The sequence below is a fragment of the Solea solea genome, chromosome 12 (assembly GCF_958295425.1).
Source record: "Solea solea chromosome 12, fSolSol10.1, whole genome shotgun sequence".
Taxonomy (NCBI): domain Eukaryota; kingdom Metazoa; phylum Chordata; class Actinopteri; order Pleuronectiformes; family Soleidae; genus Solea; species Solea solea.
The window spans coordinates 25,316,770-25,344,082 of NC_081145.1; the positions used below are offsets into that span (position 1 = coordinate 25,316,770).

The 27,313-nt window shown below is 39.4% G+C and overlaps 1 protein-coding gene across 2 annotated transcripts; it reads right to left on the bottom strand.

Annotated features, from left to right (window-relative positions):
• Window positions 1–1,838: 1,838 nt before the first annotated feature.
• pskh1 (protein serine kinase H1) lies at window positions 1,839–12,027 on the bottom strand. Of its 2 annotated transcripts, XM_058646624.1 has the most exons (5): window positions 11,623–12,027; window positions 9,738–9,890; window positions 9,098–9,645; window positions 6,429–7,340; window positions 1,839–3,148 (listed from the first exon to the last, which is right to left on the bottom strand). In XM_058646624.1, exons 3-5 carry the CDS (start codon window positions 9,164–9,166, stop codon window positions 2,831–2,833), a joined length of 1,299 nt encoding a protein of 432 aa, XP_058502607.1. In that variant the 5' UTR covers window positions 9,167–9,645; window positions 9,738–9,890; window positions 11,623–12,027; the 3' UTR covers window positions 1,839–2,830. The 2 variants fall into 2 exon arrangements, with proteins under 2 accessions (XP_058502607.1, XP_058502606.1); XM_058646623.1 differs by having other exon boundaries at window positions 9,098–9,890.
• Window positions 12,028–27,313: the final 15,286 nt, after the last annotated feature.

Consider the following 27,313-nt stretch of genomic DNA (forward strand, 5'->3'; position numbering starts at 1 on the left):
TGTGTTAAAAATAAAACAAAAACAAAAAGTTCACAACTACAGCACATTTCATGAGTCCGGGGGCAAATCACAGCAAAAACAAATCACTCACATAAAGAAGAAGAAAAGAAAGAGTCTACGAAAGTTTGTACATCAAGAGCTTTGTTGGATAAAAAGGTAAAAATTAAAAGAAGAAGAGGTCCATGACTTCTTTTCCTGAATCAATGACTTAGGTTATTTTGGGGCAAATTGGGATTAAAAGACGTTAAATACAATGATATAAGTCATAAAACAACACGTCCATGCTTTAAGTCAATTCAGGTCAATGACATTAATGTAAACTTACTTTACAAAAACTGAAATCTCATTTCAGATCAATACTGACGTCATTATCGACATGCTTTTGTTCTGGCTGTGACTGCAAAATTAATTTTAATTACGATTTTGATTCAGTTCTCAATTAAGTGCACTTAAAAGATTATAAAAAATAAATCTTTCCAAACAAAGACTGCATAGTAAATCACCTTCATACACTCAGTGGATTCCTTCCTTCATTCTGTGTTTTTTTTTTTTGAGTGCAAGATCCAACATCATTTTTTTTTTTGCACTGAAAGCTTCAGACAAACGTGTTAAAGACAATCAAAAGCTTTATCAATCACCTCGGCCACGACCTCACTACACCCCATCATTCTAGCAAGGACAGAAAATATAACAACCGTTACTTTGTCACACATTAAATTAAGTGATTTCAGCCTTTTCCAGCTTGGAAACTCAAGTTCACCCTCCTGCACCAAACCTCATGGAGAAAATCAGCGTTTTTACGGTCACAGGGACGCGGGTGCGAATGTCGTGTGCCGTCTTGTTTGGTGAGTTTGAGTCACTTGGGGGAAAGCCAAAAGGAGGATTTCAAACACGGACGTGGCAATAAACACATTTGAAGTTAGTGGAGGAGGCAGCAGTGGATCAACGGCTCCCGTGTGTCGTGGCGTAAAATCGCTGATTTTCTCTATGGAGTTTGGTGTGAGCGGGAGTGAGTGGTTTAAAAAAGGCGACACAAACTTAATTTTTCCAGTTGGAAAAGTCTGTCAAACAGTGACATAAAGAGGCAAAACTTTTTTCTTATCATAACACAACTATTACTTTAAAGGTCCAGTGTGTAAAATTTAGGTGAAATTTTCCTTCGGCAAGAATTGGCTTTATGGAGGGGGGGGGGGCCAAAATCCTATATTGTGAAATACTCACATAACTCCTCTGGTGAGAGTGAGCACTTGGCACCATCTAGTGACTGAAATGTCAATTGATTTTTTTATTTTTTTTGTACCGTGCATGTTTCCACACTTGCACTTGCCAATATGACCAACAGAGGCCGCCAGAGGCTTGTTGCGTGAATGGGGTGAAGTCGGCCATCTCTGATTGCCTTGTTTTTTATGCTTCTCCACAAAAGGTATTATGTCACTGTATTTGTCGTCGATGTGACAAATAAACATAAAAGAAAAAGAAACTTGGTGTCTCAAAAAGCAATATAATACAAGCCATGTAAAATATGGATACTGCCCCCTGATGGTCGACCAGAGCAAGAGTTGGCAGGCTTCACGTCGGCAGGCTTCATGAATAATTCAAAAGCTCATGATAAATTGTGTTCTTCTCTTTTCAGATCGTTTGCATCCACTCGCACTCATCACTGAGTGTTGGCTGTTACGGGTTGATTTTGAGGTTTTGTATACATCTTTAGTGTTTTCATTGTGTCACATACCAGGGCTATGAGTCACATGGTGTTACGTCAGCATAAAACGCTGCAGTGCTTTGGAGCGTTGATTCATTGATGCTTTTACTGCACGCGCCGCAGGCAAGGTTTTTCCCCTTCTCAGCCTCTTAGAGATTACGTTTGTATTTGGATAGTCACCTATAACGTTACTTGTAACATCCTTTCTCAGACCTGAAACTCAAATTTTACACACTGTACCTTTAAGTGGGCTTTAGTTTAACATACAAAAGGGACTGGTGGTCACGACACAAAGTTCCTATCTCTCACCTATGAATGATTTTGCCTTCACTGTGTCGTTCTCACTGCGATTACACAGCGCCCACAAATGGCCGCGTACCATTCCGAACACTTAATGACTTAACAGGCTCACCACGACTTTAAAATAAACTGGGATGTGACAGATTTACACTTAAGACTAAAACAGCTTCACAATCTTTTGACAGCTTCAGAATATCATCAGAGGGAAAAAATGGCAAGATTAGATAAGCTTAGAAGTGACTAATAATAATAATAATAATAATAATAAAAATAATAAAAACAACATGCCTTCATTTTGGATTATCAGGGGTGTGGTCTTTTTTTTTGCAGTGTGTTTCCATCACCCACATCTAAAGCGAGACAAGGTCTGTACAAGTACTACAACAATAAATTCACAGCAATTTTCAATCAGGAATGAGTGAAGGGGGAGTTTGATCTCCACCCGATTTCTTTTTCTTTTTAGAAAGTTCAGTACCCAGAACTCTGTTCAACAGATCCTCGCGGAAGGTCATTATCCAGTGACCATTCCAATGGAGACTAATAATAATAAATAAATATGTAGAGACACAGGAAAGTGAGAGGCACAAAAACGGGGACGGGAGGAGCGGGAGGCGCCGTCCAGCCAGAGAGAGGGTGAAGGAATGGACGAAGAGATGATGATGTAACCGTTGCAGTACAGTACGTTTGTTCCGGTGTGTCCTTCTGTGTTCACACCGTGTCATATAGAACTCATTATTTTCACTGTCTTCATAGATCGGGGATCAGTTTTTAGAATAATCACAAAACGGTGATAGAGAAATCCAGAGTCAAGGGCGGCAGGCGTCAGCGTCAGCCGTTGTACTGCTGCTGATATCGCCGGTTCAGCTCGCGCAGCTCCTTCTCCCGCACCCGCCGCGCCTTGTTGGACTTGGTGGAGCGGCTGGAGCGCGTCGACTGCGCCGACTTGATGCTGTGGCAGCGTGACGACGCCCTCTTCAGGAGGTTCTGCGATATGCAGCGCTGGAGGTTCTTCATGGACGACGACGCCGCCATGCTGACGATCCACGGGTGCTTGAGCGCCTGGCCGGCCGTGAGCCGCTCGCTGGGGTCCACCGTCAGAATCCGCTCCACAAAGTCTTTGGCCAGGTTGGAGACGCTGGGCCACGGCTGCACCACGGGAGACAGACGGACAGATGTGAGACAAAGTGAAATTTGGGGCTGAACAATTCATCTAACTTTTATTAAAGTCGCAATGCAGTCTACTGCAATTTTCAAATCACAGGATGAGCAATATTTTTCAAAGCAAAATGTGTGTCAAAATGTAATTTTACACTAATTATTGTCTTATCTTATTCCACAGACTGAAGAAAACATCTTTGTTTCTCACAGATCTGCACAAATATCACAGAGTAATCATGTTTTGAACATGTGTTTTTTCGAATGAGAATAATGATTCCAAAATGACCATTCCCTCTGATTTGGCAATTGCAATTGCAATTGCTGTCAAAAACAATCACAATTATATATATTATTCCAAAATCGTTCAGCCCTAATGGAAATGCAAACATTTTGAAATTTCCACATCAAAATGACAAAAGTTAGACCTGAGCTTAAGCTCTGATGTCGCAAATATCTAGGGCTGCACAGATGAATCGCTTATTAATCAATCACTAAATAAATCGCCAACTATTTTGATAATTAATTTGGTTACTTATTATTAAAACAACCTCTCTTATGAATAGGTTCCTTTTTTTTTGTCTGTGTAACAAACAAATTAAGCGAAAACTCAGTAAGTTTTGACGTAAAGAGAACGTCGTTGAACACTGATGAACATTTTCCAGACATTTAATGGACCAAACAATTGAAAATTGAACGGATCAATCGATTATGAAAATAATTGTTAGTTGAAGGCCTACAAATATCAACCTTTTGGCACAAATGTGGAGAAAAGTGATGTATGGACAGTTTGTTATTTGTCTGCATAGCTCTGGCCACAAGAGGGCAGCAGAGCAACATGGATTTGATCCATGTGAAGCACACTGATCAAACACTCCTGTAAACAACAAGTTTTTTTTACACATCTTAGGATTTTTAATGCTGTCAAACTCAGTCTAAGTTTTAATTTGATGAGTCATGTTCCCACATGATCCAGTGTAACACTTGCCGACTGTTAATTAAACGATGATTCGACGTCATACTCATTTATTTATTTATAGACGTGACGGTAAAAAAAACTCCACCAACAACAACAATGTCCAGACTGTGATTCCATCCTCTCTGGAAACAGCAGGGAAACACGAGCATTATTTAACACAGATGTAAAGATCGACTGCATGTTCCCAATAAAAAAATGCAGCTGAGTTTGCTCCCACACTGAGAACATACTCACTTTCATGTGTAAACACAGTATCGGCACACTAATGTTAGAGTTTTGAGTACCGCAGTGGTATCTGTTATTTCTATTTCATATTTTTTTCACTTTAAATTATGGGAAAAAAATTGGAAAACTTACAGTTTGTCTGTCAATGTTATTCACTATATTTTCCAGTAAAAAAATAATAAAAGAATAATCACATCCCAAAAAAGATATTACATTAAATGTAACGTTCTTGTTGTTCATAGGTTATTATGCTATTATTTTACTGGTCAGGCCCACGTGAGATGTGGCCCCTGAACAAACATGAGTTTGCCCCTGTTCTAGTGTTTGTTTCTAGTGACGAGAGATTTTAATTCTTATTGTTCTTGGAAACGTTAATGGTAATCTAAGGGCAACATGTTTTATAGATTTTAACTCGGACTCAACATCTTTTGGTATCTTTATTCTATATCTAGTTATTCTCATAACTCAAGTGTTTCATGATTTACTAATACTGACAGACATATGGATAAGGGGAGAACTGGCACTTATTTTTTCACGCACACACACGAGTGAGAATGAGCGGCTACCATAAGTTATAGCAGAACTTGGTTGTGCAGCTCCAAATGTTTTATAACTTCCAGAACAACTATTTCCATAAATAAAGAGAGTGAATTTTTCAAGGCAAAGGGGGTGTGACAGTGTACAGTGACAAACCAGCAGATGCCACTTTTGTGTAATTTCAGCTCATTGTTTAGATTTTCCTGCCCACATCTGAACTCTTTTGATCCACATTTACTGCTCTAGTAGCTTTAGATTTATATGTACATGTAAATGCAGCATAATACATTTTATATTAGGCTGAAACAATAACGCGATTAATCAATTATCAATTGATTACTGAATTAATTGTGAACTTTGATACTCGATCGATCATTTTGAGTGTTTGTTTGTTTTTGAAGAATTAAAACAATTCTTTCGCTTCTTAGATGTGAATATTTTCTGGTTTCCTTGCTCAATATGACAAAGAAATCATTACAACTGAATCACCAAAATCATAATTTCCAGGTTTGAGAAACACTGATCAACATTTTTCAATATTTTCTGAACCAAACAAGTTCCCGATTAATCAAGAAAATAATAGACAAAATAACCGATTATGGAAATAAGTGTTAGTTGCAGTCCGAATATATATATAAAAAATATAATCTAACCAAATATTTGCTTTTTCTTTCACCACCAAATTCGGATCAGTTTATCCTGAACTAAAACTAGATGTTGCTGCCAAATTTGAAGAAATTCCCCTAAGGTTTAATGCGTTCATGACACTGTGGTAGGTAGAGCTGCCACTCAACAAAGATTATATTCATAACCAATTTATTTCTCGAATAATTGTCACTTTTGATGATTTCTTTGTTACACGTAGCAAAGAAACTAGAGCATTTTCTGATTTAAGAAGCTGAAAAATCAGACGGCTAGTTTTAAAATGTATTTTAAACTAATTAATCGATTGACAAAATAGTTTAATAATCATTGAATTGCTGCAGGCCCTAGTGGTAAGAAACCTGAAAACATTTAGTCTGAGGTCACGGCGGTCACAGACATGGAAAAAAAAAAAAAGTGGACATGATTTCCTGTAAAACCACTCAGCTTCTATTTGCGCTAGAATAACTGTATGTGGGACAAACATTATCATTGTAAAACCAACTCGCAACATAAACATCCCACACTACCAGAGAAGGCAACAGACTACTCAGCATTCTTCTTCCAACTAAATACACAGATAGAGCTTAAATTACTGTACTCTGACGGGGGTAAGGGAAGGAGGGGGGGAGGTGAATATTGACTTAGACAAGACAAATAAATGCAGTCGAGAACAGTGACACATCGTGTAAAAATTCTGGAGTGCAGTTAAAAAGGTTTACAAAGTGTGCATGTGTGTGTTAAAGTCCTGCCGAAAGCTGAACTTCTTGGAAATTTGTTGACAAAACCTCCTGCGGTGTGAAGAATGTATTCCAAATATGGGTGAAGTGGAGAGAGTGTGTGAGAGTGCGAGAGTGAGCGGGACACAGATCTACTGTAACTCCTCACCTCTCCAGAGAAGCTGTACTTCCCCTTGAGGATCTGCCGGTAAAGCCTCATGCGGTTGTCGTCCTCGAAGGGCATGGTTCCACTCAGCAGGATATACGATATCACCCCCAGCGCCCACATGTCCACCGCATTGGTGTACGGCTTCCTCACCAGGATCTCGGGCGCGATGTACTCCGGCGTGCCGCAGGTGGTCTTCATCAGACACTCGTCACCCTTCTTCCTGCTGCTCGCCAAACCAAAGTCGGTGATGATGATCTTGGAGTCGGCGCCCGGGTGGTAGTAGAGCAGGTTCTCTGGCTTCAGGTCGCGGTGAGTGATCCCCAGAGTGTGGAGATACTTGACGCCGTCCAGCACCATCTGGAGCACCCGGGTGGCGTCACGCTCCGTGAAGGAGCCACGCGCGATGATGCGGTCAAAGAGTTCGCCCCCGGTGGCCAGCTCCATCACCATGTAGACGCGCTCCGCCGTCTCAAAGACCTCCATCAGCTGGATTATGTTGGTGTGACGGACGCGCCGTAGGACGCACAGCTCCGACTCGCACACCTCCCTCCCCTCGCGGTAACGGGTCTCGATCATCTTGATAGCGTACGGCTGCCGCGTGCTCTTGTGCTCCACGCGGACGACGCGGCTGAAACTCCCCCGTCCTATCAGAGCTTTGATGTCGTACTTGGCGGTGACCCGGGGATCAAACTTGGCTCGATATTTCGCCACCTTCTTCCGCTGCGGGTCCGACAGTTCGGACGGGTCCTTGGGCGTCTGAGCGGAGACGGTGGGAGTGGCGGCCTGTGCCAGGGCCTGATATGGGGAGGTTGAGTCGGCCTTGTCACCGGCCCTGCCCATCTTGCTTCCGGCGCCATCCCCTCGTATGAAGTGCTTAAAGATATCTGTCTGAGGGGGCGGGGGAGGATCAACCTGAAACATCAACACAACTTCATCACAGATGGAAACAGCAATAACAACAGAGTAGAACAATAACATGTAGTCCTTTACATACGGAGAAATAAGGTAACGTTTATTAAGGTGCGTATTTCCTGGCATGATAAAACTGACCAAAATAATTAAAAATTCACAGTTGTTGTGATGATTGAAAAAATAAGCTTCTCTTTTAGATCCCCACGCATTAAGAACATGCATTTTCTTTGTTAGATTAAAACTTTTGACATAAAATGCACCGTGCCAATCTCAGACATAGGGCAAGAGGCGGGGTCACACCCTGGACAGATTGCCAGTCCATCACTGGGCCAACAACCATCCACTCTCACACCTACGGTCAATTTAGAGTGTCTAATTTTGCCTAATCCCCAAATCTGCATGTGGGAGGAAACTGGAGAACCCGGAGAGAAAACCCACGCACACACGGGGTGAACATGTAAACTCTATGCAGAAGTTATTGAAACATTATTTGCGATGCCAGAAATGTAGCGGAAGCTTATTTTGTTACATAAAACATGCCACAAGATATATTTATTATATATATATATATATATATATATATATATATATATATATATATATATATGTATATGTTTATTTAAAACGCAAGAATTTTAAGTAGTTGTTGAGCTAGACAGCATTTTCTATTCAGTCGTGTGAATTTTTAATGATTTTTTTCCTTTCATCTCAATATTTGAAAGTAAATATTTAAAAGTAACATTTATTGTGTGGTTTTTTTTTTTAATCTGCAATGATGTTGTTTATATTTCCCATATTTCCCTAAAATGCATAAAAATACTGACGTATAGGTGCCAACACGTGGATGTTACAGAGCTAGTAGCGCATATTATGTTTGCCTTTTTTCCTCTACGGAGCTCCCCCTACAGTTTCGGAGGACATATTTTTACACTGCCACCGTAAACATCCAACACCCATCCGTTGTCCACCACGTTAGCCCCCAATCTCCCCGTGACAAGACATCTAACCATCACCATCACCATCACCATGACTCTGAGGCTGTTAAAAATTAATATATTTTTATTAAAACAATATGCTGTGTGTGGTATTGACTTAACATAAACTATTAATAATAATATCATACAACATATCCTTTCTGTCAGACTTAAATAAGAAAATACATATTTAATACATATACTTGTTACATATTAGTCAACAACACAAAGATAAGACATCTGTAACAAGTTATCTCTAATGATATGTTTCTTATCCCACTAATGACATCATCCTAATTACACTATCTTTGTGGGGAACATATATAGATCGTTCATTATTTGACTGAGAGTAAAATGATATTTGTTTTCTTTAGGGAAACCCCCCCCCCCCATACACACACAGATTCTTTCTGTCACTTGCTTCTCATAGTGAGGATTTTATTATTTTTGCTTGTATTTATCAGACGACTTGTTAACTTTTTAAACATTTTAAAACCATAAAACTTTTTTTTATTCTACAATCTGTGCTTAGTGAGGCATTTATGTGACATGTAGGGTTCACGGCTAATATTGGATTTGATGTTTTTTTCTTCCTTGATGTCTGATCCAGGCATTTTGACCAGTATCGACTGATCCCTAGTTTTTATCAATGTATATTCAACAACTTTGGGGTTTTTATTAAATTTTTTCAATAATATTTTAGTGACTTAAGGACTGAAACAGGGTTAAAATCATCAAATAGGACCGTACTGATAATTATCAAAATGTACATTTTTACTTTACCTTTTTGACGAGGTCCAGCTGAACATCCCCTGGAGGCTCAGGGAGGACCTTACTGTTCCTGCAACCCATCACATCACCTTGGGCCACTGCCCAGCGAGCCACACAGGCCACCAGGAGCCCTGCCTCATCACCGCAACAGCCGATTTAACAACCTCAGGGCATCCAACATCCAGGCCGTACCCGCGCGGAGACAGACGGTTCATGAATAAAGCAGATTACACCCACTCCAGAGCCAACGAGCTGGCATCAGCAGTCAAGAGTTCACTGATACATCCACTCAAGTCCACTTTAAAAAGTCAGAGTTCAAGAAAGCATTTTGGCAAGTGCAGCGGCCGCCTCGACTCTTCCAGCAAGGACTTAATCATCAGCTGTTATGTTCCTTTACAGACCTGCGCTGATGGCTCTTGTACACACTCGGCCAAGCGGCACCGTCAGCATCCAGGCGGCAGCTCAATCCCCCTGAAGAAGCTAGCAGGGCGCCATGTCAGATGCCATGAATCGTCAACAGTTGTGGAGAAAAGTGCATGAGCAGTAAGAGTAGATGCTCACTGTACACACACAGAAAAAAAACCTTGATCAGGGGAGGTGGCGTTCATCCAGAGCCTCTAAAGTATGGTTGCTTTAAGGAGAAATGTAACACCATTCTCTGGATTCATGCAAAACTTCCACAGAAACGAAGACCATCAGCTATGCTTTGATCCAATGGTAGAAGTTGCAGTGTCAGCAGTGGTCTTGCCACAGATAAAGCAGCTCCCCTGGAGGATCACAGGCTGAGTAACAGCAGCGGGAGCCTCTGTTAAAAAAGAAAAAGCACATACAATGCAACATGAAACTTGAGTGGTTCACCAAATAAATAGGCACAATGCTTGACTATATGGTTAACTCTGAAGTCACTTTTTAATTTGAATAAATGTATAAAATAAACTCAAACACCCCTCGCCAAAACTCCACAAATGCACACTTATTAGTGATAGTGAATTTAAACCTCTGCATTTAACCCATCCAGTAGAACACAGACAAACCAAGCACAGGAGCAATGGACAAGACTTATCTGCCTTGCTCAGATGCTCCCCAGCCCTCGTCTTATCCTGGAATTTGAACCCGTGACCATCTTGTCCCTATCATATCTAAATAATGTTGAATTTCAAATAAAAATGTGACCGGAGTAGCTTTCTTACATTATTACATCACATTTTCACACATGTCTGTTTGTGAGGATCACAATTAATAAAATAAAGAACACATTTTAATGACATTATTTCCGGGAATATAAATTATTGCCCAAGAAAGAAAATATTAGGGTCAAAAGATTAAGATTTTCGCTGATCATGGGGTGATTTAGGTGTCATTAGTAGCTGAAGTAAAGAAATATAAACTCATAAAACAAAGAAAAGGTGATTAAAAGTAACTATGAATGAGGGTTATGTAATTCTAGAGGTTATTTAATATATTTTATTGAATTTGTGATAACTAAAAGATTGCGGTACAAAAGGAAAACAACAAAACTTTGATAACAGTATTGAAAATACTGTGTATCTGCACAGCATTTAACACAAAGTACTGATGTTACACAACACACACAGTATATATGATTACACAAATGCTGTCAAGTGGCCAAGAACACAATGTTGATGTTGTTGGTGATTCACAGCAGTTGGTATGAATTATGTTTGCCATTAAAAATAAAAAAAATGCCACTAAATCAACTGCATACGGTATTTTAAGTATCTACAACTAAACTATAAGCACAATTACAGCTAATCCACTATAAGAAAGAGGGCATAAAATAATTTGAAGGCAGAAAACGTGTTCTTTTTAAATGATGTATTGTATTTCGTGACCATTCAAAGATTGTGTAATAGTGGTAAAAGGAAACAACAACAACAAAACATTAGTATCCAGCCAAATTGTGATGTTAAACATCAGTCATGGTACAGCATTTCACACATTTTGATTTAATACTTTAATGAAACATCATACAGAGGCTGTGTGATGTGACATGTTTTAAACACTTCATTTAAAAGAATTTAGTTTAAAACAACTTTGCCATTGTAAAACCAGAAGTACACCATTGTAAAACGAAAACATACTTTAATTAAATAAGTTATGTTATATAGTGAAACTAAGCTAGTGCAGTACATGATGTCTGGAAATGACCACAAAAACTTAATATACTGTCACTCAGACAGTTTAATTGAGCTCAATACTAAAAAGGTATTTACAACTAAATAGTTGTCATATTTTACTTTGTCAAGCATGTTTTCAGCCAAGTAAGTAGAAACCCGGCTTCAAAATAAAGGAAAACTGGCACAAAGATAACAGAAAACAAAGCAGAGTGAATGAGTTAAGGGAAAAAACTTAAGATAAGATTAAAAAAAATGGCCAGGCCTTAAAAGTCATGTCAATGTTTTTTTTTCTCCTTCTTTGACTAAAAACAGCAACAAACACAATCACATTCAGACAGTTTAGAGAAAACAACAGCTTTTACATGACATTAAGAAAAACACAAGTGAAAAGTGACTCACCTTCAGAAACTTCTCCGCAGATAGCGGGACGTGCTAAGAGTGGTGCTAAGTATGGTGCTAACAGCAGCAGCAGCAGCAGAAGGGCAGGACTCGCAGCTCTGCCAAAGACAGCCTCCTCACCCCACTCTCACTCAGCTGAGCTCTCCATTTTCACCCCGCAACTTTCACAACTTTCTCCCCCCGAAAGACCAACATGTCACATGTAGCGCTCCGTCCGTCACCTAAACTTGCTCTAAACGTCTCCCGCAGCTCCGCGTTTCTGCCTTTAAGGTGTTTTAAAAACGAGAAGAGACGGAAAAAAACATGGAAACTGTCCTCGTCGTTTCTTTCGCTTCTTGTGGACGCTGTTTTTCTTTTTTTTTTCTTTTTTTCTCCTCTCCTCACTCAGGACCACCTTCCCAAAAAAATCCGAGAATCAGAAAAGTGAAGAGACGGAAATGCAACTCACAGCTTCCGGTTGGAAATTTCACAATAAAATGCTTGTGTGAATTTTTTCATTTTTAGAAGCAATTTTTAGTGCATTGTTATGGAAGAGTATTTGGGCCACATGTATTTTAAAAGAAAGTTAAAACAATAAAATACATTTAAACAGCATGAAATTTGAGATTTAATCAGAATTCTGTGATTAAAATCAGAAAGTCAGATGTTTGAGATTAAAACCAGAAAGTCATAAATATGAGATTAAAATCAGAAATCAAAATTCTGAGAAAAAAGTCAAATTCTGAGATTAAAGTCAGAAAGATGGACGACATAATTTATCTGACCGAGATTATAGAAGACCAGGGTTTATAGTTTCAATCACTGGTTTCTCTCTTACAGTACGATGTCCATCTGGTCAATTTTGGTCATGTTTACAGTAGTTAATGAAGCACAGCGTGCTCTGTGACATGGACACCACGTCACTGACAGTTCACTGGCTATAAGTGTAGGTGGACGTCCAGTGGACGAGGCCAAAAAACACCCGACGTGTAAATGTCCAAAACATAACCTCAAAGTTTGAGAATAGCAGTTCACAATCAGCTGGTTTTTTAATAGTTTACTGAATACATTATAGGATTATGAGACACTTAAGGGTTATAAATTAATGATAATGGGTTTGGACTTTAAAGCTTTAAAGTGCGGACTCTTACATATTAATAAACAAATGCTAATCTCCATCAGCCAAAAGTGGACACACACATACACACTGCTGATGAAGCTTGTCAGAGTTTTTAAAACTGGTGTCTGGGGCGACATTCACACCGCGTACCAGAGGCGGCACGAGCGTTACATCAACGAGCACCACATCATCTCGTAGAAGTGACGAGATGATGTGATGACGTCGAGACAGAAGACTGGACCAACTTTGTGTACTTATTATGTTTAAAGAACTTTTATTTTCATTTGAAATACCTTAACATAAACCAAATCTGAAGCCAGTTCTTAAAGGGAATTTTTTTATTGATGTGTGGCTGTATGAGCTACACGATCCACGTCTTCTTCTCTGCTCAAGGTGTCTCACATACAGGCCTGGTATATGTGCTGGAACCCACTGATGCAGACGGCAGTGGATCAACGTCTCTTATGTGCCGTAGAATATATGAAATCCTATTCCTATCCTATTTCAGGTCTTTCATATTTTAGTTTAGTTTTCCCTCACTATCCCTTTTACAGTGGACTTTTATTTCGAAGGGCCAAACTCCTAGACTTCCTGTGTGTGTCTCCCTGTCTCGCGCCACCTTGACTGAGCTCCTCTTCCACCCAACTTCTTTTGTAGAGACGGGACGACCTCCCTCAGCTTGTGTTTCGACCCCAGTCAGTTCCTCACCGTCACTTCCTGGATACAGAGCGAAGTCTCTCTGACAAAGTGCTGACATCTCTGTTGGAAAAGTACTAGAAAGTCTGGGAGGCACTGCTTTTTTTTTTTTTTTTTTCTTTTTTTAATATATTTTATTTCCCAGCTCCATCAAAAGTTCATGTCCCTTTAGTCACAGATGAATAAACTCTTCATTTTACGTTATTCTCACCTGATGTGATTGTACCTCACAGACAACAACAACATGTGAGGGGATTTAAAAAGTGGACATGGACATTATATTTAGATACATAAAACTTTTTCAGTTTCTATTCTATTCCATTCTATTCTAATCTAGACCATTCTAGTCTGTTCTAATCTATTCTACGAGGTATTGACACACTGTCATCCTGCCATGTCTGATTTAATTCTGAGTAATTACAGTTACTCGCGTTACTGTAACTGAGTAGGTTTTTTGTGTACTTTTTTGTGTAAAATTTGTAATTTTAAGTATGTTTCTTTTAAGTACTGTACTTTAAGTACTGAGTAAAACAATGTTGACAGGTGAATGATGAGGACAGGTGAGTGAGTAAGACAGAGGAATGATAAGGACAGGGGAATGTTGAGGACAGGGGAATGATGAGGACAGGTGAGTGATGAGGACAGGGGAATGATGAGGACAGGTGAGTGAGTAAGACAGAGGAATGATGAGGACAGGTGAGTGATGAGGACAGGGGAATGATTAGGACAAGTGAGTGATGAGTTAAAAAAAAGACTTGTTAAAAAAGAAACTAAGTAACTTTTACTCAAGCTACTTTTCTACTTGTTAAATTTCATAAATGCAACAAACTATGTTTTATTTAATATAGATCTATATATAAACTTAATACATGATGTGTTCTTCATTTTATGGATCAAATAGGTTTTTGCGACTCCAGATTACATTGGTTTGGTTGGGTAAGGGACAAAAAATGGCTCTTTTAATTTACAGTATATTTTTTTCAGATCCCTGACCTAGACTAATTAGTCCTCCATAGGTCTGCATTGCTTTTATAGAAGAAATAAAAGGAAGCTTGAGATTTCAACACCATATACGTTAATAAATAAATATGTCTTATTGTTTACAGAAAGATCGTCTGAAGTTGTTAGAAAAATCCCCCAAAAACATCCACAACAAAATGAAATGAAACGAGTTGTTCTCTGGTATGTGTCACGGTTCGGTGTTTTCCTCGCATCGTCCAGAAACAGATGACAAACGTCTCCTGCAGACGTTTGTAGACAAAAATGCATTTCAGCTGCGACTCCTGCAGCATGAGCGGCTCATTATGGAACAATGATGCTCCAATCTGTTAGTCATGGCAACTCCACATGGTGTCACTGTACACATAAAAGTCCCCGTCCAAGGCCGTCTCTGACGATAACATCTGCCTTGAAGGGGTTTTATTAGGCCGGTTGTTTCTTTACAACACTCATACTTCCACTATTAAAGCATCCTGGGGCCTGAGGAGCATTTACTTTAACCCTGCGTTGTTGTTCATGAGCGAGGTGATAAAAGAGAGCACGGCCTTGACTCCAGCTTTGGCGGGATGGCGCGTCGACTGACCGTGACTCCTTCAGCCTGCACAGGACGCCGCAGAGTTAGTGTAGACTTAGTAAGAGGGAGACAAATGTTCCTGGAAGACAGACAGAGAGACAGTAAAAATTCATCTTATGATGCCAATAAAGGTCCTTGAATTGGATCGAGGGGGTGAAAATGAGCGGGAGACGGATGGGGCGGAGGGTGACGGGAGGGAGACAGCGGATGACAGATGGTGGGTACAAGACAGAAATATGGGGAGGGAGCAAGAGGAGGAGGCAGAGAGATGAGACAGCGGAGAGTAATCAAAATGGAAAGAGAGGGAGATAGAGAGAAGACAAAGAACGGGGATAAAAAAAAAAAGCAGAAGAAGCGGAGTCTCTGAGGTGCCAGTGCTGCCCAAACAGCCTCAGTGCTCCTCCTGTATCTGTATCTGCAGTGCAGCTGAGGTCAGGGCCTCTCCTACTCTGTCGTCCTCATGATTGATCACCTCTTAGTCACATTCTGATTAAGATGCTTCTATTGACACTTGTGTGTGTGTGTGTGTGTGTCTCTCTGCATCAATTGTGCTGTGTTTTTCCTCCTCAGTCCCGACACTCACTCTCCATTGTCATGCAACCCCTCCTCCAAAAGGTCAGGATCATCTTTTAAGATCTAGATTTGCTGACTGTTGTATTATTTATCCACACAGAGGAAGAGGAGATGCTCTATTAAAAGCCCAATTGACTCCGTCTGTGTCTCAGGCGGAGACACAGATGTTGGCTCCTCCCTCATATCTGTGTGTGTGTGTGTTTCAGTGTAAATGCTGCAGTGGATGAAATAAAGTGAGTTTACAGTGAGTGGACAACTTTTGATGTGGCGTTTACAAGCGGCTCGGTGCAGTGGGGGAAACAGGAGAAAAATCACATCCGTCTTATTGGAGGATATTGCTATTTTTGTTCCCTCCCCCCCTCTTACTCTGACGGGGGGACTTCCCCCAGAGAGTGAGGCGTAGTAAAAAGAAAAAAGAAAAAAACAACAGAGAAAGCACTGCTGCACGTTGTCAGTACAATCAGGTCATAGTAAACGCACTATTGATTGCCGGAGGCGCATTAATTCCCTGAGGGAATATTGTGTGAATATTCTAGTGACACCACAGGAGATAAAAATATCACAGAATACTACTGCGATCGTTTGCAAGGATATCGTTGACCACCTCGGGCAAGATATTAGTTTCCTTCAGAACGTTCACAGTGATTATTCCACACGCAGCCAGATTTTCATCTGGTCCCAGATTAAACTGGACATGTCTTAAATTCCTGTGCTAATAACTTTTTTTTTTTATTTATTTTTTTTTTTTAATCGTCCATCCCATAAGTTACTGCTCATGCTGTGTCTCCATTTTTTTATGGCAGTTTTTTTTAAATCACCAGGGCGATATATTTCCCCCATGTGACAGATTCAAAGTCCCTTGTGTCCTTAAATTCAACTTTACAGTGGCCACAGCTGGACAGTCCCCAAATATGTCAAAAGAACATTTATAGAGGTATAAAAATTGGATTAAAAAGTTATAGTAAAAGTAAAAGGACCTTTCAAGTAAAACAATTTTGTATTTTCCTTCTATGTCATGTATTTGATTGGGTTGTACTGTTGAGATTAAAACCTTAAGACTTTTTTTCAAAAAAAGCAATAACTATGGGTGTGTTCCACCTATAGTCCACATTCCTGGTCAGACGTTCAAACCGGAACGCCCTCTTTAAATCAGATTATACCAAAAATAAAAAACCCTCTGCTACTTTTACTGTAAATTGCACTTATTTGTGTTACATTAAGTCAGTCATAAACATAATAGTGTTTATTTAAATGTTGCTCCGCTGTTTGTGTGAGTAAAACACCGTGTAGAGCAGAGGTCTTAAACAGTCACAGTCACGGAACAACAATCACTAAATACACCTGAGATTTTGGACACGTCCTTTGCTAAATGTTGGAGATTAACGCATGTTTTTGGGATTTTTAAGTCTTTTTTAACTGATCTACAGTTCGGCATTGTTCGTTTGATTCTTGTGTCGGACGTCGCGCTCGTGACTCTTCCAGTGACGACACTCTGACCAATCAATCGGCTCAGCTCGCTTGGAACCTGTACTAAAAAAGTACCAGGTACCATCACTAATGAAAAAGCAATAGAGTCGAGTGGTGCTGGAACTGTGCAGTGGAAAAGCGCCATACCAACACAAAGAATTGTCCAGAAAAAAACCCAGTTTGATATGATAAAGATTCTAATAAGCACCCGCCCCTGCTCTGCTGCTGTATACACACAACCACTCCCTCAGTCAGGTCTGATAGTTTTACTTGACAGGGCCAATATTAAGCTGAAGGATGTGTTTCTGTTCACGAAGACCAAACAGAGGCAGAGTTAACAGCAGTGAAATGACTATTTTCTTTCAGCAAACCCTTTTATGAAAATGTGGTTAAAATTTCAATACATTTTAATAATGAATATTTAGTGAATAAAAGAGTTGAGAAGATAGAGAGAGAGAGAGTGGAGACAGTCTTCTATAGTACTGACTGGAGAACAGCAGGTACATAGGTGTGTGTGTGTGCTGTGACTGTTAAAGATGGGGCTGAATGGCAGATCATCAAGCAGAGTGACATGCAGACACGGAGACAGTGACAGATGCAGCTAAAATTGAGCCAACTATCGCTCAGTGTTGGCGCTGAAAAGTGGGGTGACATGTAGAGGGGAGGAGGCACCACGCTCTGACAAATTTACGTGAAAAGGAAAAGTTCCTGGAGTTAACCTTGAGGCCCGATAAACCACTTTAGGAGGAAGTGAATAAGAAACTACTGTGATGGAGTGCTTAAGAACTCCTCAGACATCGCAGTGTGGGTAGATGTTAATTCATTAGCTTGCTGCTTAGGGGACAGAGGAGTAGAGAGGCATGCACAGAGGGATCCACGGGCAGACAGAGATAAATAGAGCAGACGGGTCTCAGAGGGCGCAGACACAGAAAAAGAACCACAGTTTCTTCACTACAACAGCTTTAAAGCTGCAGAAGAAAAATACAGCAGTTGTTGATTTTCATCCCTGGATTGTAACTTTTTTTGGATCACGGTTCTCTGTCCTGAGTCCCATTCACTGCTTTGAACATGCAGCCTTAGATAACCTAAGAACATTTCCCCCTCTCTCTGAGGACTATGTTCAGACCGTTTTTTTTCCCCATCGATGTGAATCAGATCTGATGTTTTTCAGTCTCAGACAAAAGATGACTAAACGTGGCGATATCTTCTGTCTTAGACAGGCCCACATCCGGCCTCTTAGTCACAGTCTCTGACAACAAAATTCAGGATGAACATCGTAGTGTGATTGGCTGCTGCTACGACCCACATCTGCTAAAGAACCAATAGAAATGCAGCATGAGATGAAGAGCAACAGAGACGGACAGAATGGAGGGAAAACAAAGATTAACTCAGTGGGATTCCAATGATTCAGTGCTTTCCCACTATGCACCGAAAACAACTGCTTTGACCGTCACTAGTCTGTGTGTTTGTGTCGCATATAAAACTTAACGTTTCACGCAGCCGTGCTATGACGACCATAGTACCCAAGTGGAGTAGATACTATAGTAATGGAAAATTACATTTCTGACACCAAGCTGTGTGGAGCTGAGCCGTGCCAAGCTGAGTAATGCTACAACTGCATCATAGAAAAGCGTCATCACTCTCGTGTCTTGACCGATGATCTTGACGTGCATCATAGCTTGTGACTCAGTCGTCTGCATCAACGTTTATTAGATCCATGTCAGACAATGCAGTTCGCAATAAACTTATAAGATCTAACAGTTTATAGGAGGATTAAGACGATGTAGTGACATGGTCCTGAATTCATGCAGGTTTTTTTGCCTACATGTATATTTGTGTGTGTGTTGTTGGCATTGACCGGTGCACAGAGATTGGTGGGTCGTGGGGTCAAATCCAGCGAGTCGAAGTACTGTCAATAACATGTATTCTGTGATTTGTGCTTTGCTATGCAGAAAATTAAACTGTTAAACTGTTGTTTGCCTGTGTCATCACATACAGTATATGACTTTTAGAACAGTTGTATAAAATACAACTACATAATGTCTTTCGCTATTTAATCTAAAAATACAGAAATCTTATTTTAAGCCATTACACCCATCCGTCGTACAAAGACATTGTGTATTCCATTCTTCAAATAAAATAAAAAAAATTTGCAACTTTGACCCCCCCCTTTTTTTAAGTCGCTTTACACTACGTAGAACAGCCAGGAGGAGGCGCTCTCTGGCTCTCTAGGATTGGTTGAAGTCCCCCCATCACAGATCAGATTACACTAAGCCTGAAAACAAAATCCAGAGGAGATGCAGGAGTCTAGTTCTCTCTCTCTCTCTCTCTCGAACGATGAAATTATTGATCAATAACAATGAACAAAAATAGGTTGCCCACCCCTGCTTTATTGGGTAGTTGTGTGCAGTTCATATTGATTCGACTGCAGGTAAAAAAATCAAATGCAGGATCGCTGCAAACACGGTGTGATTGGCTCAGTGTTGTGTGTTATTCCTAAAACACTGCACTGTCAGCAAAGGCCAGATAATGACCAAACCTCCAGCCTCAGTGAGAAGCAGCAGCGACGCTCACTGTATCTCAGCCAAGAGCCAGATGTCCATCAACAAAAAACAACAACAACAACAACAACAACTCACTGAGGCTCTGACTTTCAGGGGTCTGTTTGCCTCTATGTCGTTTCCTTTCAAACTAACGCCAGGTAAAGTCTTAAATGTGTCATCAGGAAACACTTCTGAAGTCAAAAGTGTGGTCTGTCTCATATTATTCTAGATTTGTTTTCCCCTGGGCTGCACAAATGTAACAGAGGTAGATGAGAAAACAAGATATTAGCAACCTGTTCTCAGTGTATTCTGCCACAGTCTCTTGTTGATAGCATTTAGTTGGGACAAAACTCTCTGGAAATACACCATTACACATACATACACTGCACCATGATGGGGATTCGGTGCATTTAGTGCGTTGAAAATTGCAATCCTCAACTTTGTCAAACATAAAACATACACACAGGTGGACCATTTTCACCAGATGGCTGTGATTTTGAACGTTCTGACGTGGTTCGATTGCGACATGACGATGTGTCCCTGTCACTTAAAGCAGAGCTATGCAGGATTTTTACCCTAATTTAACAGCATCAGAGTCATTGTGATGCTGTTGTGGGGAGATTTGGGGGCCGTCTCCACTCCACTCTTCTGTCTGTTAGAGGAAAACCAGCCTTGCACAATCAGGACACTACACACACACATACCCTAGCCAGGTACCATCTATACGATCAAGGCAGTGATAGAATTATTTTCATCATGGCAGAGCCGGTGAAAATTAAGCAAAGAAAAACGCTGTCAGAGGAATTTTAAAAACACAATAGTAAGATAAGATAACATAACAGAATACAATATAACATAACATGGCATGACATAATATAACATGACATAATATGACATGACATGGTGTGACATATTATAATATAACATGACATAATATAATATAATATAATATAACATGACATAATATAACATGACATAATATAATATAACATGACATAATATAACATGAAATAATATAACATGACATAATATAATATGACATGACATAATATAACATGACATAATATAATATAACATGACATAATATAATATAACATGACATAATATAACATGAAATAATATAATATAACATGACATAATATAATATGACATGACATAATATAACATGACATAATATAATATAACATGACATAATACAATATAACATAACATAACATAACATAACATAACATAACATAACATGACATGGCATAAGACAACACAACATATTCCTTTAATAGTCCCACGGCAGGGAAATTGTTGTATGGATGTAACCATTATGTCAGTACGTCATAAAAAAACAACCCCTGATCTTTCTCTTTAGGGGAGGCAAATAATAAAGACAAGGATCCAAATTGAGTTTTAATGAAATAAAGGTCAGGACAACAGCAGCAGGATACTGATGTTTGTTTGTTTTCTCTTCACACTCATTCAGATTGTTTTCACTTCATATTTTCCCTTGTTCATCCACACAGACACACACCCACACACACACACACCTCCTATTGCTGTGTCTCTCTGTCCCCCTCCCTCGGCTTCCCACGAGGTTGGGAGCCACCGCTGTATGCGAGTGACAAATTTGCGGTCAAACCACGGACACAGCATCCAAAATAAGGATGTGTCAGGGGCGTATTTTGGCGCAGAATTTGTCACGTCGGTCCAGGAATAAAACACTGACGTACACTCGTACTCACCAGTGCTTTAAACCTCAAACAAAGTCAAACATCAAAGTTCCCTCCTGTCACATCTGCAGAGGAGGAACAGAACAGCTCAATACCTCATTCCCCTGCATTTTAGCAAATGTGTTTGCCCTTCTCGTCCGAGCACTGGTCATTAGACATTAAAAGTAGCTTATGAGTTCATTACAGGCGCAATCATCATAATATAATCATCTTCTGTGCGATTTGGACACTGTGGAAAACCTCAAGGCAAAGAGAGAACCATGTGAGGGAACGTGGAAAACAACACCCACATAACTCGGCCATTACAGATCTATAATGTATTGTGTGATGACAGGCTGTCTGTTATCATACCCGGCATTAACGCGAGGTCAAACAGCAACAGTCATTAACAACGCGGAGTCGTACACAAGTCATCAACAACTACCCCACATGGAAATGATGCTTTAATTATACGTCGTGGTGAATATTAATAGCTAAACTACTACGTGACCGTCAGGTGCACGCAACAAAAAAACTATTTCACACAGGGTAACGTGGTTAGCCGGTGGTTCAGTGGGATATAAAAAACACACGCCATGAAATATGTATAGCAGATACACGTTCTCCTCTAAGTTTCATATAGAGCTTCACTTCATGTACACATCATCATTACATATGCCGTTCACTGTATGTCGACGTTTTGGGGGAACAACACAATATTAGAGTGATAGTTTTTAAGGTTTGCTCCACTTTTGTCACTGTTGTGACTGAAAAAAGGACATTTGTAAACCAAACACTCTCCCACCAGAGTCCATAGAGAAAAATCATCATTTTTTAGCTTGAGGGGACACAGGATCTGCCTGGTTTGGTGAGTTTGTGTCACACGGGTAAACCTGAATGAAGAATTCGACACCCAGTACACAAAACAGACAAACATTTGTATTTACTGATGGAGTAAGTTGCACTATTGTGTTTCTCAGTGGGCTTTGGTGCAGGGGAGTAAGCAGTTTATACAGCAACACAAACTTCAGTTTCCAGTTGAAAAAAAGTCTCTCTATTGACAAGAAAAAACAAACATATTCTTAAGATATCACATACTTAAGCAGGCATATCATTTATTAAGTGGTTCTATAGGCACAGGGTGTCACAAACTGCACCCAAGTGCAGGACAATTCAGGTTTTATTGCAAGCAAAAATCCTCTTAATGAATGAAACAAAGGCAGAATCAAGCAACAATAATAAAACACGAACAAAGAAAGCAAAGCAAAAGGACTCAAAGGTAAAGTAAAAACCAACTTACTGAGATCAAATCCACGAGGGGAACAGGATACGAGGAGCAGAAAGTAAAATCTGACAGAGAACAAAGTTTATATACACACGAGGAAGGGGCGGGACAACGAGACACAGGTGAAACTAATTAGGGCGGGGCAGGTCATCAAAAAGGCGGGAAAGCAGACAAAGACCAGGGAGTGATAAAGTGACATAACACCAGTAACAGTAACTAAGAGAAAAATAAAACTCAAACCTAATCAGGAAATAATCCAGATATATCAAAATACTACTAATAAAACAAAGGTCTGGTCTAGTACAGAGATACAGAGTCCCTGAAAACCATACTGAAGAAAAAAATATCCTCAAAATATACAGTGGGTAAACCAAAATAATGAAATATGTAAATATACAAACACAGTTTAAAGGTTTGCAGACTTGGTGATGTTTACATTTTCTGAAGAACAACACTTTCAATTTTACATTTAGTTTTTTGTAAAATATCGATTTTATCCTACAATGTGTTGATAATAGAAAAATACCACGTTACAGTCAAAACTGTAAAATGTAAATTTTATGACAGTTAAATCTAAAAAATTTTGATAATAGAAAAACATCTATTTTCTGTAAAATATAAATTTCATCGCCGTTAAATCTACAAACCATTTTTGTTCATAATAGAAGAAAAACATATGTTACTAACAAAACTGTAAAATTTACATTGATTTTCTCTAAAATACACATTTTATGACTGTTATATCTCAAAAATTATTTAGTTGAAAATAGAAAAACATAGATTTTTGGTGTTAAATATACAAAACATCTATGTTGGTAATAGAAAAATACCATATGTTACCGTCAAACCTGTAAAATGTTCATTTATTTTCTGTAAAACATTTAAATCTACAAATATGCACATATTTGGTCTTCATCACTTCCAGGGCCCACAGACACCCTACATGTACATCAAACTGAACCAATTGAAAACAAGCTGCTGCCATGGTGTCATTTCCCTCTCCTGTGGATATCTGATGATATTTAAGCGCTCTCTCTCTCTGCTGTTGCTGTTGTCCTGGGCCCCTGACACTCTGCAGCAGCAGCTTGTTGCGAGTCCCCACTTCCTTCTCCGTTGACAGCTGCTGGGATGAAGACGTAAAAACCTAGAGAGATACTGTGTAAAAACCAACACGCTGACGCTGATCCAGCAGTGAGTGTGCTGTGTGTTCTCGAGTGGGGGCAAAAACACAGCTTTCACTTTCGCCATCCATCCATCAGCAAACACACTCTCAGACTCTCTCTTTTATCTCTCACTCCTCCTCCTCCTCCTCCTCCTCCTCCTCAGGACTCTTTTCTTTTTTATGCTTAGTTTCCTCGCATCTCTTTTATCTTTCTATCACCTCTTTCCTGCCTCCTCTTGTTCCCCTTCCACCTCTTTTTTTGTCTGCTCCTCTCCTCTCTCCTCTCTATCTCTGCCCACCGTCCCTTTCTCCCTTTCTCTCTCTCCATGGATAATTCATCAGTGTTTCTCAGCTGCTGTCTGCCTGCCTGCCTACTGTGATTTCCACTGGGACTCTTTCAGGGACCATTCCCAGCTCAGCCGGGAATTAGGGCCATGGCTACGGAGAGAAATTAATCACAGCCACCTTATACTAACGCCTGTACACACACACACACACACACACACATACACACACACACACAACTGCTCCACAATATAGAGGTTTCCCACTAAACTAAACACATCTGCTCACCTTCACTTCAAACTTACTTAGTGTTTGATACACACACACACACACACACACACACACACACACACACACACACAAACTTGTTCATATAGTGAGGACACGACATAGTGCATTCCCTAACCCTTTACAACTAAGTGCCTAACCCTAACATTTACCCTAAAACCAGGGGTCTTAACACTGAAAAAGGTACTTTTGTTTGTTTGTTTTTTTTACATTTCTTGGACCTCACATAGATATAAATACAAGAACACACATACACACACACACTGGTTTCCATGGCTTCAGAGGACATTGTATTGACTTACATTCATTTTCTGGAGACTTACTCTAACTTTAACCATAAATAATACAGGCCTGAACCTAACCTCAGTCTAACTTTAAAACATTACTTCATCTTAAAATATAATAATATAATTTATGTTATGAGGACTCCCCATAATGTGACTGTGTAAACAGATGTAGGTCCCCACAACATTAGGAATACCAGGTGTACACACACACACACACACACACACACACACACACAGTTGCTGCTGCTCTGAAGATCAGACTAACATTCATTAATCCTGACCCTGACCTTAACTTAACCACAATTCAAATCTTAGTCCTAAACTTAAACAGGTTTTGGTGTAAAAGATGATGGTGAGAATGAAAAGCTGGAAATTGGGTAGCAACTAACGATTATTTACATAATCCTATAATCTGTTGATTATTTTTCCAGATTAATTGATGAGTTGTTTGGTCGACAATCTCTAACGGTATTTTCCCAAAACTCAAAATTATACTCTTCCTTAACTGTTGAGTTGATTATGTTAAAATTGTTGTTGTTAATGTCGTAATCGTTGCAGCCCCACAATAGAGTGTGTTTGTTCTGGACCTTGTTCCGAAACCTGGTCCTAATGAGGCAGGACCTGGTTAACTGGTTATGGTTAGGGGTTGTTTAGGGTTTCCAAATGAATGGAGGTCAATGACTGAGAGTCCTGGGAAGAATAGCTGAGTGAGTGTGTGTGTGTGTGTGTGTGTGTGTGTGTGTATGTGTGCAGAAGGCAGTGAGTGTATTGATCAGGAACTGAGTGGCTCCCAGTGTGCACACCAGTGAATGTCACAGCATGCACTTACAGCTCTTCTCATATGTGTGATTGCAGGGGAGAGAGAGAGAGAGAGAGAGAGAGCGAGGGTGAGAGAGAGAGAGGGTGAGGGACTATTGCACCCCCACCTGACCTCTCCACAGACCTGCAGGAGAACGTCTGTTGAGATCTGGCCTCATTAGAAACCGATCAAACGGCCTCTTCTCTGGCGCAACACGTTGCAACTGAAGCTCACGTCGACAGCTGGACGCTCGAGCTGCAGCCACAAAACAAACTAAACAAAGAAAAAGAAGAAGAAGAAGAAGAAGAAGAAAAAAAGGATTCAAACAACAGGAAACAGTCGGAGTGGAAAAGCTTTTAGAGAGAGGTTTGATTAGTGTCATCAGTGATTCCCAGAGGCTGATTTATTTTGGCGTCTGCAACTTATTTTCCAGCCTTTTTGCTTAATAATTATCAAATAAAACACATAAAATGAACTTGGAAGTTATTCATTTATTAGAACACCTGTCATAAAGAAACTAGAGAACTTAAATATTTTAGAAATCGTTCAAAAAAACTGAAAATGTTAGTGTTGTTTATTTGGCAAAAATAACAAAACTGAATTCACATTTTTTTTATACCCACATTAGAGACGACTCACTGGGCTCAGACATTAATGAATTAATTAAGCATAGCATTCAACCACTAAAGTTAATGTTTCTGTTCAGGAATGCAAGTAAATAACATCAACAACTAGATCGGCAATTCCGTGCCGAAATTTCGAGCATGCCTGCAGTTCTTGCGGCATGTGTCGTCGGGTGCAGGACTTTTGCTGGTAAAGGATTAAAGGATTAACATCTTAATCAAGAAATAATAACATGCTTTTACTGTTTATTCAGCACATGGATAACAACAATTAGATTTTAGCATTAAAAATCATTATTATTGTTATCCATGTACTGTTTTACAAAAAATCATTATGGTTAAAGAGCTTCTACACACTGGTGTATTAACTATTACAGAAACATAAAAAAAATGTCTGATTTAACCTATTGGAAATAAAAACATTCTAAACAATAGTCAGAAATGTCACAGTACACTGTAAAAAAATAATCCAATAGATTATACAGTAATTATACTGTCAATATATTGTTTTTGTAACCAGGAAATACCATAAATACGTAATCAGCCCAAACAATAATATTCATATATATTTTCTTCAGATTTACCAGAGCTGTGTTTAGAACACAGTTCACCTCTGGGTCAACGAGTATGGGAGTTATAGCAATAGGCTACTTTAATGGAATTAGTCACACCTGGACTTACAAATAAATAATACAAATAACCCACATTTCATTCATAGCTTTTGTGGATTGGTTTAGTCTTGACCCCTGGCTGTCCGTGATAGTATAACTGGTTTCTCTTCAGTGTGTTTTTCCATTGTTGCGATGAAGGATTTGTGCAATTGAGAAATATTTTTATTTCCTTTAAATTATATTATTGTTGTTGCTCTCCACTTTTATTGTTGTGTATATTTCTTCCATATTTATAGTGTAATAACTGGCTTCTCTTCAGTGGAAAAACACCATTGTTCTGATGGATTTGTGCAATTGAGAAATATTTTTCTCTACTTAATTTTTAATTCATATTTTTTTCTTGTTACATTTTTTATATTTAGCATATATATATGTAGTTTAGATGCCCTTGTGGATAAATAAAACATCACAGTTTGCTTAACCCTTGTGAGGTTCTTCTTCTTATGTGTTGTTGAGATTCATTTTACATCGCATTTTTATTTGTGATATAAAGTAGCAATAATTATGCATAAGTCACAAAATTCGACTGTTTTTGTTCATAAAAAATGAGCCAAGTGAACTTTGAACTGTGACATATTTCACAAATTCAATCAGATTTTAAACATTTTTAGTAATTTTTGCTCAGTTGTGTCTATATAGT